This window comes from Nesoenas mayeri, assembly GCF_963082525.1.
Source record: "Nesoenas mayeri genome assembly, chromosome: 2".
Lineage (NCBI taxonomy): Eukaryota > Metazoa > Chordata > Aves > Columbiformes > Columbidae > Nesoenas > Nesoenas mayeri.
The window spans coordinates 22141001-22156949 of NC_137543.1; the positions used below are offsets into that span (position 1 = coordinate 22141001).

Below are 15949 nucleotides of genomic sequence, written 5' to 3' on the forward strand. Positions count from 1 at the left end.
ATTTCTTTAATACTAATGCTCCATATGATACAGCATTATTGTTATTTTTTCCTGTTATTTAGAATTATTTTTTATCTATTTATGCTTTTATCTATAATTTTCTCACAGTCTCAGTTCTTGTGTATTTGTGTATGTGTGTAGTTAGTATCTATTTTGTGTATTCAACATCTATTTTTTCTTAGTTTTCTTAGTTATAATACTGTCATGGCTTTTTCCATGTGACTGGTTTGGTTAAATTATCAACAAACAAACCAAACTTAGAAACAGGGCAAGACAACCTATAGCAGAAAAATCTTTGTATGAAAAGGCAATCAAAAGCAACAGCAATATGAGGTTCCTGTATTCTTCCTCGCTTCTCCCTGCAGACTGTCAGCTGCAACCAGGGACTAAGGTGTATCAGTATCACATTGCTATTTTCTGTGCAAACAGAACATTTAAAGCATTCTTAGATGAACAAAAGCACAGTCCTGTGCAGAGAGTAAATGCCATATTGGAAATCTTCAAGGAATTTGAAGCTTATTTAGGCAGGTTCCATCAGGCTACATCACTGGTAGACTATGGTCAGAGATGCAATGTATCTTAACACCCAGGGGTGAGTACACTGTCATGGTACCTCCTTCCAGGTGTCCTGACTCCTACGTCTTGCAAATGAACTAAGTGTAATGATACAGGGATGTCTATAGGGAACAGACATATGCCACATGTAGCAGGTAACACAAATCCTGGAAGTTGCACTGATTTTGTTACACCGAGTACCGCTCAACTTCTACCACTTTAGTACATGGAGCTTTTTGACAAACAGAGAGAATTGGTTTGGAAAAGCATCCTAGGAATACAGATATGCACTAGTTGGTGCCCATTGGAGAGTGTGTTCAGAACCACCTCAGATATTCCTGCCTCATGTGTAATCGTCCCACATGAACATACTATGAAAGACATTACTGATAATGTAAATCAGAGCAGGAGTTGTGCTCTTATCAGGCATCAGCCCTCACAGAAAGACCTAGGACTGTAGAGTGCAGAACACAATTTTTATTCAACTTCATGTCTATTCTAGATTTTGGCATTTGAGACTGTGGCTTTCTAAGGCAATTTTGTGTATTTCCTGAAGCATTGGAGGTCAGTAGTGCTATTGCAAAATAGATAAATATCAGATAAATCTTGCTTTAATATACAAAACACTTCTGATGTGACAACTTTTTAATGCCGATATTTACTTCTGATTTCTATTCTTCTACTTGTTTTGTTTTGGTTTTGTCTTACAAGATTTCACACATTTTCCAAAATCCAGAATGCCCTAAGAATAGGCAACTAACAAAATACAGCTCCCATTTCTAAAAAAATGGGGAAGGTGGCTCTAAACAAGTGTTGCTAATAACTATGAATGTGCTATCTGCCTAGACCGCAGTTCTAAGCCCACTCCAGCTGGGAAATGGAGTTCATGTTCTTACCTAGCTACTCGGTAAGGTAAAAGTCTGGGCGGACTGTCTGCAGACATTATATTTTGAATCTGTTGTCTGACAGTTAAAATGCTCAGTTGAAAAAGAAGATACATTACATTCTGATCATGACTCTTACGAGCAGTACTGGTTTTATCCTGTAACTTCCTCTGACGCGTCAAAAGGCAGGAAACAGGAGATGCTGATCTGGCCTTTTGCAGCCAGGTTCCCCAATTCCTAGGATGCAGAGTCAGTCCAGATTTTGTGGCTCTTCTTCAGTTCTGACTCTTGCACTTTCAGCTGTACAGCAGTTGAGCTTCAGCAAAAAACTAGGTGAGCCTAAAACTGAGATTGCAGCACTAATTTAGGAGGTGGCACAGTTGGTCAAACTTGTGTGACTGGGAAAAGTGTTATTATTAGATAAAGTGAGATAACGAATACACCCAACAGCTCAAAACTGAGCCTATGTATTCTTCGAACTGAAAAATTCACATTCACTTGAGTGGATGTGGACCAATCTTCAAACACATCATGAAACCTAAAGGTCCTTTCCTTTCTTTTCTTTTCCTTTCCTTTTCACTACTCCTTGCAGTGTGCTTATCAACATACTATCACATGCCTTTTGCAAATGCATAAATTAATGTGATTAGGTCCTTTTATTTTCTGATTCAGAGGAGAGAACAATACTATTATTATCATTAGCATCATTATAATGATCATTATTAGGTTTACTTTTTATTGCCATGTGTTTGTAGGAATAAAGACAGAGTCAAAGAATTGCATTTTATGTGTGGGAGGGAAGAAAGTTTGTGATAATTTTTAGTTTCAGAAGAAATTAATTAATATACAGGACTGAGGAAGTAAGAGTGCTCTTAGATTTGAGAACTGCAGCCGTATGGAGATATAAAATGCAGCTTGTATGAAAATTACATTGGAACATTATTTCTGCCATGTGTGATGGTGCAAGGTTTCGGATTCAAGTCTTTAGGAGATGACTTTCCCACCATACATGCAGTAGATACCTTGGTTTGGTCAACTAAATAAGAATCAGTATAACTCATACTTGGATTCCTGAGGCTTGCACATATAGGTAAATCATAACAAAATTCAAAACTTAAAAGCAATCTAAGTCTAGTATTGTGCCAGAACACTTTTTTCTAATGCATGTGCATTCTAACACAACTTTTTACAAAAGCAGATCTATTTTGGCTAAGACAGAACTATGTAATCTAAATGGTCTCTACGTACTACAAATTTCACACCAAATTGAAAAAAAATAAGGTACAACAAGCACACACGCATTACAAAAGCATGAAATGTGTTTTTTATAGTCTCATGCTTTCATGTGGTTTTCCAAACCCTGACAAACCTGGCTCAGAATGGTGTTTCTTTTTCGGCAATGGTTTGTCATCAGTTATTGTACCATTCACCTTTTTCTGCTGGTCCTCCCATGTAACTTCTAGCATAAACCAAAAAAAATCAGAAATATTATGTAACTTACATTATAACTCACCTAATACCACTTGGGGCAACTTGATCTAAACAAATGTACTGTCATTAACATGGCAAAAAATCTGTGTTAGTTATTCAAGTTAGAGGCCTGTGGTGGAGAGAATTAGTAAACATCTTAAACATTGAACAAAACATACTATATGAAAGTTAGCATCTATGTAATTTGTCAAATATTCTGATCTCTTTGATTTTTAACAATTGGAATTAAAAAAACAAGGTTATTTACACAATCATTTCTTCTGCTTTTAAAACTTGGTACTCTATATAGTTTCTTACAATATCTTTATGTTTCTGTGAATGGAAAAGGAAGTTAAAAATATTTTGGTAAAAAATCTTTGCAAAGGTATAATTCAAAGAAACAAACAAAACAAAACTGAATCAGTAATCATGTAGGTTTACTTTAAATTGACAAAGCATTTTTAACAATGAATTGTTAAGCCACAACTAGGTTACATTTAATTTCTGTATCTCAGATCTGATTTAAATTCAGTTTTTATTTTAGGATTAAATTACTCAATAAAATCTTTCTTGCTAATTATGGATCCTGTACCCTGAAACCAGCATTTCTGACCTAACCACTCAGAAAAAGAGCTATGAATAGGAGCACATACACTCTCCTCTAGACAGAGACTCCATTTGGCAGACTCACCAGACATCAGTCTTTCTGAGGTTGTCAGATTTTTTTGGTCTACACTTTAATTAACTATAGGTTTTAAATCTTTTGGTATCTCCTGTGAAGACCCAATCTAGACCAATTAACTAGATAGATGCAACACTCTAAACTCCATTTTTGCTTTGGATTGTTAAGAAGCTGCTTATTTTGCTGAACCTGCAAAGTGCAAAGTTCTTAACAGCCACTGCCCACAGATATAACCACTTCTATGGTCACAGTAATAGCCAGTGATGGAGAAGAATATGATAGATATGAAATATATTTTCAATCTTATAAATTCAAAATAAATTGACATAAAGTGATATTAGCCTATGACTGTTACTTTTTTTTTCTTCTATCTCTCATTCAAAATATTAACATGTAGACGTGTTATCTGTAGTCATCCTGCAGCTTTCTTATCTGTGGCTGTTGTTCTATGACAGGCTGCTGTCCTATAAAATGTGGCTTTGATTTTTAAAAATGATGGAGCTGTAGTCTTCAAGTAATACATCAATAAAATTGTCACTGTAATGATTTCATGACACCACAGATATGCATGCTGAAATAGGAACTGTCGTCTTTGAAGTGCCATGTGTAATAAGTACTAAATAAGAAATTTCAAAAGAAACATTCTGTTTTCAAACTATGGAAATAAAATCTTTTTGGTTTTTTTCCTAATGAAAATGTGATTCCTTCTTTTTCTCTGTGAAAATACACATTCAGCAATTCACTGATGCCATCTCTGCTTCCTTTTTCTTGGATGAGTCCAAAAGAGTCTTAACTAACACACACAAAAAATTTCAATGACCTTAGTAAAACTGCCTTTGAATTTAAGGAACAGGCACCTCTAGGAAAAAACATTAGTCAATCATTTAGGTCAAATAGTGGAGATAGTTAGAATAAGATAAAAAGTAGGCAGAGAGTAATCACAAACACAGGATTTTGTCAGGATATTTAACAAATAGCCTAAATACTGGAGAATACCAGGAAGCCCAGAGTGATTTCCGCACTAGCTTTATGGCAGTTTTAGAAGACAGGACCTTGTCAGTCAGAGTTCTTTTTTAGAACTCCTGATTTGGTTATGAATGTAAAAACTGTAGTTTCCTTAGTCAATAATATCACTTATCATAAAAAAGTTCCCTACCAAAAGAAAAACTTTCCTAAGTCTTGCTAATCTTTTGAGAGCTAAGTACCTAGAAAACAGTCAACCCACTTGGTAGCACTCCATAAGTGCTTCTGTAATAACACTTGATTTGACAAACACGAAAAAATAAATATCAAATAAAAATGTAACTCTTTGAATAAATATTTTTGCCATCTGTTAAGCTTAAAAAAGAAAACAAACAAACAAACAAAAAACCAAACAAAAACCTACAACCAAAACCTATAATACAAAGCAAGGCAGGCTACTTTTTTATGTTTATACTGAAAGTAATGGTATGAGTATATAAACACTTCCAGAAAAGGTTCCAATGGCCATCCTTCTACAGCTTTAGTTTTTCTTACAGCACATCAGCATTAAATTTAAATGGTTGCTTAATTTTATCAGCAGTCAAGTACAACTCTTAGATTGAGTATATGCAGGCTGGAGGTACTCCAGATCAGGTGAAAAGTTTGACTGACTTCTAGAACATTGCAAGAGTTTGACTAGTAGTGGTTATTATTTTAACTGAGAAATAAAAATAGATATATCCATTAGATTTACTTCAACATTTAACCTCCAACATTTTCTAATTCCATTTCCAACTTCATGCTCTACAAAGCTAAGAAAATAAGTTGTTAAATGAGAGCTTTCTGTTTGGGAACCAGTAAGATATGCTGATGAACAGGCAAAAAGCAAAATGTCAGTGCTCCATATATCCTCTCTGGTTAGATAAATACGCATTATAGTCTCTAAAAATCTCTTCTTCCACCCAAAAGGCAAAAGGCCACCATCTATCCATTTGTTGTTTTAGCCAAAGTCAACTTTGATCAAATTGTAAATATTTGTATACTTTTTACCACACACACTTCCCATACAAATGAACTTCAATCTGTTCTGATAATCAGTTTTGACTTATGTGTAAAGAAAGGTGGAAAATTATTGTATATTTATACAAAAAGACCTCATATAAATTTTATAAAATATAAGAATATGAGATTCTTGAGTCAGAAGAACTGGGGCTAGAAGGATTTGACAGATGCACTGATCCAGATTTTTCCCATCGGTATGAAAGATACAGTCTTTAGCTGTAGCTGTTTCATTAGATGCAATTGTTGCTCATATCCCCACCACAGTGAATTAGGCAGCCAGGCTACCCCTGCTGTGTCTGGATGGCCCCTGGCTGTGTGTCCTTCCCTCTGGAGAACACGACCCACTGCCTGAGAGAGGGGAGTGGTGTGCTCCTGTACATCTAGTGTTAAGTACAATCTCAGCATTTCTTATATCCTTGCTTAGAATATTCAATATGAAAAATATTAAAAATAAGGAAACAATACATTATAAGAGTAGTTGCATATCTCCAGTTTTTCTGAATTTCTAAACGTGGCAACTTAGCACTGAGAATGTTGCAGTTGAACTGAAACGATGCAGCAAACTGCAGAAGTACAAGATGATGCAGCAAAATACCAGATGCCAATGATGAGGAGTTTTCTAATGCAAAGAAAACTTCCTTTCTTTTCTCCACACTGCAGACACTAATAGCCCTTTTCATAATGACCTCTGTCCTTCAAACATCTTTATATACTTTCTCTTTTACTGGAATTTGTCTTCTTTTATTAAATCCACTCAGCTTTTATATTCTTTTCAGCTCCTAAAATTTCTGTGAACAAATATTTATCAGTCCATTTCTAGTTTTAGACTTTAAATTATGTTATCCTAAAGTCTTCACTTTTTTCAGTGGGACATACTTAATTTAGTCAGCTTTTCCTGCAACTGAAAATTCCTCAGAACTGCCTTCTATTTTTGTTTTAGAAGATGAACACTCAGAAAGGAATTATGTTCTTAATAACGTATGGTGACAACTACTGTAAAAATGAGTCAGTGGATTTGGCTAGTATGTCTTAAACACAAAACAGCACAGTAACAAGCCATTAGAACTGTGGGATAAACTGTCAAAAACTGAGAAACTATGTTTGGAACCAGACACACAAGATCTTTAGACTCATGCATGAAGAAGACAAGAAGAATAATTAATTAAAGACACAGAAAAGGCTACATTCATGTTATACAAGTTTTAAATTACAAAGCAAGAATACAGAAAAAGACACTGGTCTCAAGAGTTCACACAGAAAAATTCTCAGCTCTGTCAAACCTCTACTGGGGAAAGCAAACGGCTTCAAGTCATGATACATGAATCGTCCCAAACGTACTACATGATATCTGGAATGAATCTAGCCCCACCTTGCACCACCAGCATGTTCCTAATGGCATCAAGGACAGCCTGGAGTGACCCAAAGTCAGCAATGAAGGCCTTATGCCAGACTGCTGCTGCTCCCACATCAGAGAAACAAACCTTCAGATGCCTCAGCAAAATGGGGCTGGTGTTCCACTACCCTGCTGTAACAGGAACTAGACTTGTCCAATTTCTGAAGATAAGTAACATCACACATAGTGTTTTCCTGACAAATTTAGAGCAAGACTTCCTGTTTCTCCAGGTAACATTCTACAGCAAATCTGAGGACACCATTTTTTATCTTCCCCTTTTGACACAGTAACAGTTCATCTACATTTCTTCCTCCATACACTGGAAGAATATTCATTTCCTGGGGCTTCACCAGGAATACATTCAAAGAACTTTAATGGAAGTCATTATGTAGGCAATAAAAAATATTGCTACATATCTATATTATCATTACTGGTGCACTGTAGGTTATTCCTTTACTCCAGAAATGTTTTCTTGAAATTGACTTCAATGCTACATTAATTATTTGCAGCTTTGAAGCACTTAACAAACCTAGTCCTGTAGCAATCTCTTCTCATTCTCTACCTGCAAATCCCATCAATTCTACTCTAAAATTAATTTTAAATGTTTTACTCTTGGATCCCTCTATATGGGAAATAAATCAATTTGAGTCTTCTGTTGCTTATTTTAAAGAAAATTGTAGAGGTACACAAGCAAGGTCACAGAAAGTACTTGTTGCAATATCACTTAGTAAAGTCACAGCCCGCCTTTAGCTAAACATCAAAGTTGCCACTTTTATAAATATGATAGAGATGTAGAACATAAAGAAATATCAGAAAATCCAGAAGAAAAAATACAGTCAGTTAATGGTACATTAAATATCTCTATACTCATATTTGATAAAGTATATTCAAATATCATAAACTAAATATATTATTTTTAAGTCACTTTCAAGGCTTTTTTTTTTTCCAGAACTGTGTGGGGCAGGGGGAGGATCTATTTGTTTATTTCGGATCTCTTTACATGTTTCTAAAATATGGCAGTTTTGCTCCCTCTTCTGGGTATATGCCTGAAACACATCAGAAATGAATGCAATACAGCTGGCCCGCTGGCCTATCTGGAATAGGCAGATTTTGAATATCTCAGAGAAACAGCTCTACTGAGTCACCTGTTTGGATAAGCACTGCAAGATACTATATAAAGATCCCACTGATGGCTCTGCAGGTTTCTGAGGCACAGGCTGTAGGAGACTGGGGATCCAGTATCCCAGACAAGCACAATGACACACTTGTTCCTCTCCCCTTGCATCCCTGCCTGGTGTGCTGGGGACCAGACACTGGGCTGGATGGATTTTTGTTCAGACCCAGCTATGAAAGGTAAACACAACGAAAGTCAAAGTATCTCCAGAGTCTAATGATTAACAAATTTAAATGAGGCATATTACAAGTAATGCTCAACATAAATGTGGAGCAAAATGCAAGCTTCTGCTCCGTACCTCTCTCCCACAGTCTCTGCTAAGTTTGCATTCCCATTCCTTTGGTGTCAGCAAGTGATCTGTGCACACAAGGAAATGTGAACAGCCTACAAATCTACCCCGCAGAATGCAGAATTAAAGGTTTAGCTTGGAATGTTTTGGTCTTGGTGGAGTTTTTTCTTTTGTTTGTGTTGTCATTTTGTGGGCTTTGTTTGGTTGTTTGGTTTGGCTGTTGTTTTTTTTTTTCCAGGTTATTTTAATTGTTTACTGAAAATTGTGTAATTTGTAGCAAATCTTTATCTTTTATTCAGAAAGGTAATTTATTATTGTATGACCATACATCTCACACAAACACACATAAAAAAAGCTCTGCAAGCAATCACAGGCATTTTACCCTTTTTTAAGTGCAGTTAAGGTTGAAGCTTATGGCACAATTCTAAAATGTTAAAAAAATTATTCAGTCAACAAAATGTTTCTGAAAATAAGCCACTAGTTTTAAGTACTAATACTAAGCAATAAAGAAAATACAATAAATGGCTTACAGAAAGATGAAAAATATAGATTTGTTTCTTCAGAAAGTTCTAGGTTCTTCAGAATATCAAGTGTTACCAATTAAAATCCTATAAGTTTTCTTATTGCTCAAATTTACATGCAAATTTTACATGCACCTTGACATGCAAATACCATTTATGCAAAATGCCTGTGTTATTTTTCAGCATTACTTATAAAATGTTAGGTTAGTAACCAGAAAAACTATGTTTGGCTAGCAGGCAAAATTACACCACATTGTCATGTACCAGTTTTATAAATGTTATTTTATATTATGAGGTCGTTTTGAAAGACACCACCTCACATTCTGTATAACTTAAATTTGAAGCTATTTATGGACAAGTTAGTAGTTAGATTCTTTCTTATCTGTCATATTTCCCTGGTAGTTTTAGAGCTAAGTACATAAAATAGTCATGTATACCATAAGGAATTTCAGCAGAATGTAGGTACTTCAGTCCGGAGAATTTGCATCTTATGGGTATTCATATTTTGTTTTGTTGTGTTGTGGGTTTTTTTTCATTTCACCATTTTCCCAGCCTGCAGTTTGCAGTTATGTGCCTGCCTACAACTAGCACAACCTCAACAGGTCTATACTTTACTTTGCTTGAACTAGAACTTAATTAAAATATACTGTTACTCTAGGCACTCATAACAAATATGATTATGTTAAGTATTCTCACAACACACATAGAACACATATTCAGTATAATTTTTCATGCAAAATTCAGAAGCTGTCATGGTCTCTTAGCAAAGTCAGTGGGCCAGGGGAATAGAGAGCAAACAACAGACTCATGGCAGTCACGTTTAGTAGTTCAGGCAAAGTTTAGACCCCATCTCCAGGAATCCCAAACGCTATTAGGTGGAAGAAGATGCTCAGGTCAGTCAGCAGGGTAAGAGTTCCCTCTGGCATGACATCCACATGCTTGTTTTTCAAAAGAGCCTATGTATTCACTGTTTCTGTCAGTCATTTAAACAGGTCCATCTGTCATTGCTTCTTTGACTGGGGTCCCTTTATTATGCCTAGTTTGCACTTCTTTATATTGTGTCTAATATTGCACTCTTTATATTGTGTCTAAACTGTGCAGCAAGTCTGGAATACAGCATACTTTCAATTCTAGTCCTCCAGGCATCTAGACTGCTCAGGGAGTGGTGGGGCTCCTATGGAGGCAGAAACTAGAGGGCACAGAAAGGGGAGCACTCAGTGACGTGGGTCTTGTCTTGGTATAGACTCAAGACACAAAAAGGCTCCAGACACTTCTCAAGCTGGGAGATGAGAACTGGAAAGCATTCTTGATTCTCATAACATAGACAAAGCTGTTGTGTAATTATGTAAAATATTTGAACAAGTGAGGGAACTGATAACCTGCAAGACTTAAAATTCTGCTTCAGTAACTGTATCATATTCTATGCACCCTCAATTAAGACAGTAAAAGACAGAATTACCAGGAGCCTCTTCTCACAAATGCAAATGATCAAAAGGTGTTATAAAAAATACATGAAAAGAAATGCAAAAGACCTGAAGAAAAATTGAAAAGTGCAGTGGTTTTATAATAAATATTTGAAAATTAATATTAGGCACAGACCATTCTTTTGGAGTAAAAGAGCTGTGAAGAAGAAACTTCTAAGCCACAAAATTGACACCTTAGAGAAATTAAGAAATATTTGAAAACAAACTGTTAAATACAGGTTAGTAGTACTTAGTTTATTGTGCAAAGTATATCTTTCAGGCTCTATAACTAAATACATAAAATATTGGTTTTGTTGAAGGAGTGGAAGATAAATTCAGAATGAAAATAGCTTTAGCCTGACTTAATCACTTACGATTGGTTTGTCAACCTTGTCAAGTCAGTGGCAAAAGTATTGGAATTTGGATCTTAAAAGTATAAGACACTGAATTATCTGGTAATTAGCATGCATTACAGTTACAGCAGCAGACTTACAGCATTTGAACTCGCTCAGGACTATGCTGGCACAGCCACTAGAGTGAGGGAGGGGACCCTGTGCATTGCTCTACCAGGCTGCTGACACAGCACCCTCTCTGCAGAGGCACTTCCTCCAGTCTCTCGACTCTGGATAATAAGTGGCATATTAAAAGCAGACTGGTTTTCCCTGTAGCACAATGAACTAGCAGAGGCAAACCTGAGTCCCTGCTCTCCTGTAACCTGTATTCCCTCTGCTAAGTCATTCTAGGGGAGAGGAAGGTAGGAATAGCCTGTAGTACTGTGACTGGGGCTATCCCCATGTGGGCTCTTGGTAGAGATGGGAGTGCAAGAAGGAATATTCAAATTGTAATAAGCCAAGGCACTATATAGATGATATTTCATTCATTGGCAAAAGCTATTAATGAGACAAAGTCTAAATATAATATGGCTTTAGAAGTACATGGAAAAATAATAACAAATTTATTCAAATTATCAAAACAGTTTAGAACCATGAACTTGGATAAAAGTTCAAAGTAAGCTGTGGTTGTTCATTGCAACTTTCCTGTTCTATTTTTAGATAATAAATATAAATCCCCATGGTAACATTTCAGTGCTTTGAATTAATCTTATTTCTACAGCATTTGAAATACAAGAGACTATCGAGCATAATAAGAATGACAATAGAGACGATTGCTAGTAACATAAGCCTTTCTCTACCAGTATATTCCAAATTAAATGGTCCAGTTCTCCTATGACTAGCAAAATTGTGCCAAAAGTGACAAAAAAAAAGTATACAGACCTAGTAAAAACTGGGAGAAAATGCAGGCAATTTTTTAGATGTTTGTAAACTATACTTGATCTCTCAGGATAAGGCAGACTAGGAATTACTACATGAGCAAAACCACAAAAACTATCCCACTAGTTGTAAATAGGCAACACAATCACATATCTAGATGATGTAAACTGTATCTTCAGTGATACAATTTTAAAAAAAAAAAAATCTAGAGCTTTTGATTCAACGAAAGATTTGAAAACCATAGTTGAAAAATACGACTTTAAGTGCAAGAAATAAGACAACACATTAGAACTGAACATACATGAACTTACTAATTTTGAACTAGTAGAACTAAACAAGACACACATACATGCAGCAAAAAAGTAAAATTTCTCAAACACCCACAATTCACCAGCAATATCAGCGTCAACTTGCCTTTTCGCCCATTAACAGGTGGGGTTTGATGTTTTTCCTCATAATCTTTACAACATTAAAAACAGATAATGACAATTAACAATTGGAACAGCTACTATGACAAACAATATAACTATAGCACACACGATTATTTTGCAAGCTAGATTAGCACAATTCCATGCACTATGCTTGAGTTATCACAAAACACACAGAGTGAACAGTACACAGCACACACACCAGTGAGCAGTACACATGCAGAGACAGAGGAGCAACAAAAGCAAGAAAAATGTAAACTGTACTATAATGAAAAATAGGAAGGCAAAGATGTCAAAGGACACTTTGGATACTTAAGTGAAAACTACAATTAAAAATATAATAATACTGCTTTCCAGCTGCCAAATCTTGAAATTACCATATCATCCAGATTTCTGAACATGTAAGGAGCCCTGTCACAATAATTATTCCTTACTTTGTTTTAAGAATAAAATAGTGATCCAGATTTGCTTCTCTTAAATAACAATGGCAGTAGGGTCCAGGGCATGGGATTCCAAATAAACTGTGACACAGGCACTTACACTTTTAAGCAGGAACGGCATTTTAGGCATTTTTAGGCATTTTAGCTAGCAATTCCTCCTACCAGCTAGCACTAGGTGTCTTTCTTGCTCAACCTGTCATTTTTTTGGGCCATCCCTCTGGAGTGCTTAATTCTCCCCACACAACTGCAGCAATACCCTCAGTTCATTCTCCTTCTCTGGGCTTCGTTCCATGGGCCTCGAGGGACATATCTCACTGCCTGCTTCTAAGCAGCTCAGTTTAGCATTGGTCTAGCCACAGGAATTCGTAACCAGAAAAGCTTATCTGTGCTGCTCTTCCACATGCACCACAGTTGATGTGTTGTCACAGACAACTATTAATAGGAATAACAAATTATTTTCAAGAAAATATTTAACGTGAAGAGCTACGAGAATGAAACCTATTAACAGTGCATGTAAATGCACATTTATGCTTTTACAATTCTTCCTTTGAGAAGGAAGCTTAAGAGCAGAAAAATGATGGTTGAAATAATCATTAGATCTCAGCATGTCTTTGAGCCTGTATTGGTGGGTGTTTTCTGAAATTAGAACGTAAAGTTATATATATCTAATCACATGGTATTTGAGTTGGAAAAACACTTCAACTTGCTTGAATTGATCATCATCTATCAGTTCTCATCCCACTAACTTATTTTTTTTACCAACTGAACTGTCTTCGAAGCAGGTTGAGGGACATTATACAAAATATTCAAAGTATTTCAATGTAATGCAGTTTCCTACTATTTTTGGTCAGCATCATCAGTCCACTTACACAAACTAGGGAAGAAAAAGTGTAATGATATGATAATGTTCACTCCCCTGATTGTAAAAAGTATAAATGCGTTGTGGAGGGTACCACACCTAAGGGATGTCCACCCAGATCTGCTAAGGCTGTAACTTGATCATAGTGAAAGAGAAGTTTCATAAAGAGAGATTAAAAAAAAAAAAAAAAAGTGAAAAAGAGAGAAGTGATTTTTGCAGGTTGAAGTATTTTAAGCATTCACAAACTGGTAAATAGACTATGCTATGTTGGATTGTGATGTTCTTACATAAAATGGTATCATTGTCTGGATTTTGACTTTTAATATATTTACAAGCTAGCTGGTAAAGCTTCCCTACATGCTCAGGGGAAAATGTTTCTAAAGGAGACAGGCACTTGTGGTCAGACAGACCTGCCTTGACCTCTGATTCCTCAACTCCAATATGCTTGTTTTCTTCATCTTCTGCTGCATTTGTATGAGCAAGGTATGACAGGGGGAAAAAGCAAGACAAAAACATGCATGCTATGTTACAAGCTATTCAAATTAAAAACGTCAAAGAAAAGACATTCACAATAACATACAAACCTTCAGTCTGGCATAAATTATTTTTTGAGTGAATCAAAGGTTACATAAATCCTTGTGTTATTTTTCATTAATATATCTGGTTTATGCCAATGAGATCCTTCTGCAAGAAATGATGGCCACATGCAGCCCTTAATATCCCTCATTGCAAATTTCTTATTAAATTATTGAAGCACTGGAAAGTAGATAATAAGTTCCAAAGCACAGAAAGCAGACATATATTGGTATATAATTGGTTTAAAAACATCTTCTGCTTGGTTTTGCTTTAGTTTATCCAGAAATACAAGTCCAAGCCTCTGCTCTCGAAGAGCCTTTTCAAATAACGTATAAATCATAAGAAAGTGGGTATACTCAGTACCTTAATAAGTGCAGAAGAACCAATGCAAATGTTTTTTCAGCTTCAAAAAAAATCCTCAATTTGCCAGATAATATAGTTTTTACCCTGATTTCAGAGTAGTTAGAATTCAGAAAGAAAGAAACTTTCCCATTAGTAACTACAGTTGCCTAAACCGTATCTATATATTAGAGAACACTGTAATAGTTAGAAACAATTATGACAATACAGTTAATGATAAGCGACACAAGTATATTGGTGTTATGTCATTAATAAAGAATCATAACTTTCTTTTGTGACAAATCTCATCTAACACCAGACTAACAACAGTAATGATCCAGAAGAGTGTTGTGTCACATAACAGGTGTACCATATGCCTGCTTTAATTTAAATGTCAGTTATTCATAAAATAGTTTGGATGTGATGCAACATACTGTAGTTTTTCAAGGTTCAGCTTTTGATTACTTACTGATTTTTTTTTCTCTCTATTCCTGTATTTTTTTTCCAGTTCTCTCATTACTTATATAGGTTTATGTGCAACTAAACAGTTCATTGAATTATTTGATTTCAGATTTAGTTAGCATGTAATAATAATTTAAAAACTACTAATATTAACAGGTTATTGGTAATACAGAGAGAGATTTAGGTTCTTCCAAAGCCAAAGTAATGGAAATGAACCTCTACATAGATTTCTGATCTATAATTCTGTGATAAAGTCATGACATTGAAAATTCCAATTAAAATATTCAGAAGAGACACCATCTATACAGTCAATCTTCTCTCATGGAAAAGAATATATAGAAGGTGTGGGAAAGACTTTAAAAATGTTAATGGATTCTAGTAGAATTAAACTAAAATGTTTTCGCATGTTGGCACCCTGAAACATAAATAAACCATGGCTGTTATGAGCACAGTCTTATGAATCTTTAGTAATTTTTCTTCGTAGTCTCTGACCTAGATGATAAGACCTTAAACCAGCATAAAGAAAGAGGTGTTTAATTCCTCCTTTTGCCAATCCAAGATAAAATTATGAAACATTACTTTGCTTTAAAGGTCAGAACCTTTGAAGTAAGCACCCTAAGCCCTGTATTGTAGGTAACATTTTTTCAAGATTTTCTATGGGAATTGTACTAATGCAAATAAAATATTTTAATGTTCTTCAGCACCTGAGAACTCTGCCACCTCTAAGGAGAGTGAACTAAGCATCCACAAGTAAAACCCAAAGGTATATTTTTGCAAATTCCTAGTTAAAATCAAAAACCCAAGCTAGATTCACGCATAGGCAGCCTTGTTACTCATGTTAACTAAGCTATTCCCTTTACTTTCCTGTCAAGTGCACATCATGCATGTTACTCCATGCAAGTGTGAAGGTGTCTAACATCATACAGTCAGCACCCAAGAAAGAGTCACAGGAAAAGGGGATGAGTGCAAAGATACGTATCTTCATTTTTTAGACTGCTATGTTTGACTGTCAAATTTCTAGCCAAGGTGTAGGTAGTCCAAGTTCCTGTCCTACATTACATACATGTGATCAATCACCTTTTACAAAACAAACTACTAGTATGCCATATATTTTTAAA

The 15949-nt window shown here is 35.5% G+C and overlaps 1 protein-coding gene across 29 annotated transcripts in view; it reads right to left on the bottom strand.

Moving 5' to 3' along the window:
* RIMS2 (regulating synaptic membrane exocytosis 2) overlaps nucleotides 1-15949 on the bottom strand; it is a gene marked incomplete at its 5' end in the record, with an annotated part of 469329 nt that overhangs the window by 112870 nt on the left and 340510 nt on the right. Inside the window, one exon of one of the 29 annotated variants that reach the window (XM_080338812.1) lies at nucleotides 2809-2898. The exons of the other annotated variants lie outside the window; for them this stretch is intronic. Coding sequence (XP_080194938.1) covers nucleotides 2809-2898 — 90 coding nt within the window. The remainder of the gene's footprint in view (nucleotides 1-2808; nucleotides 2899-15949) is intronic. 29 annotated transcript variants of the gene reach the window in all.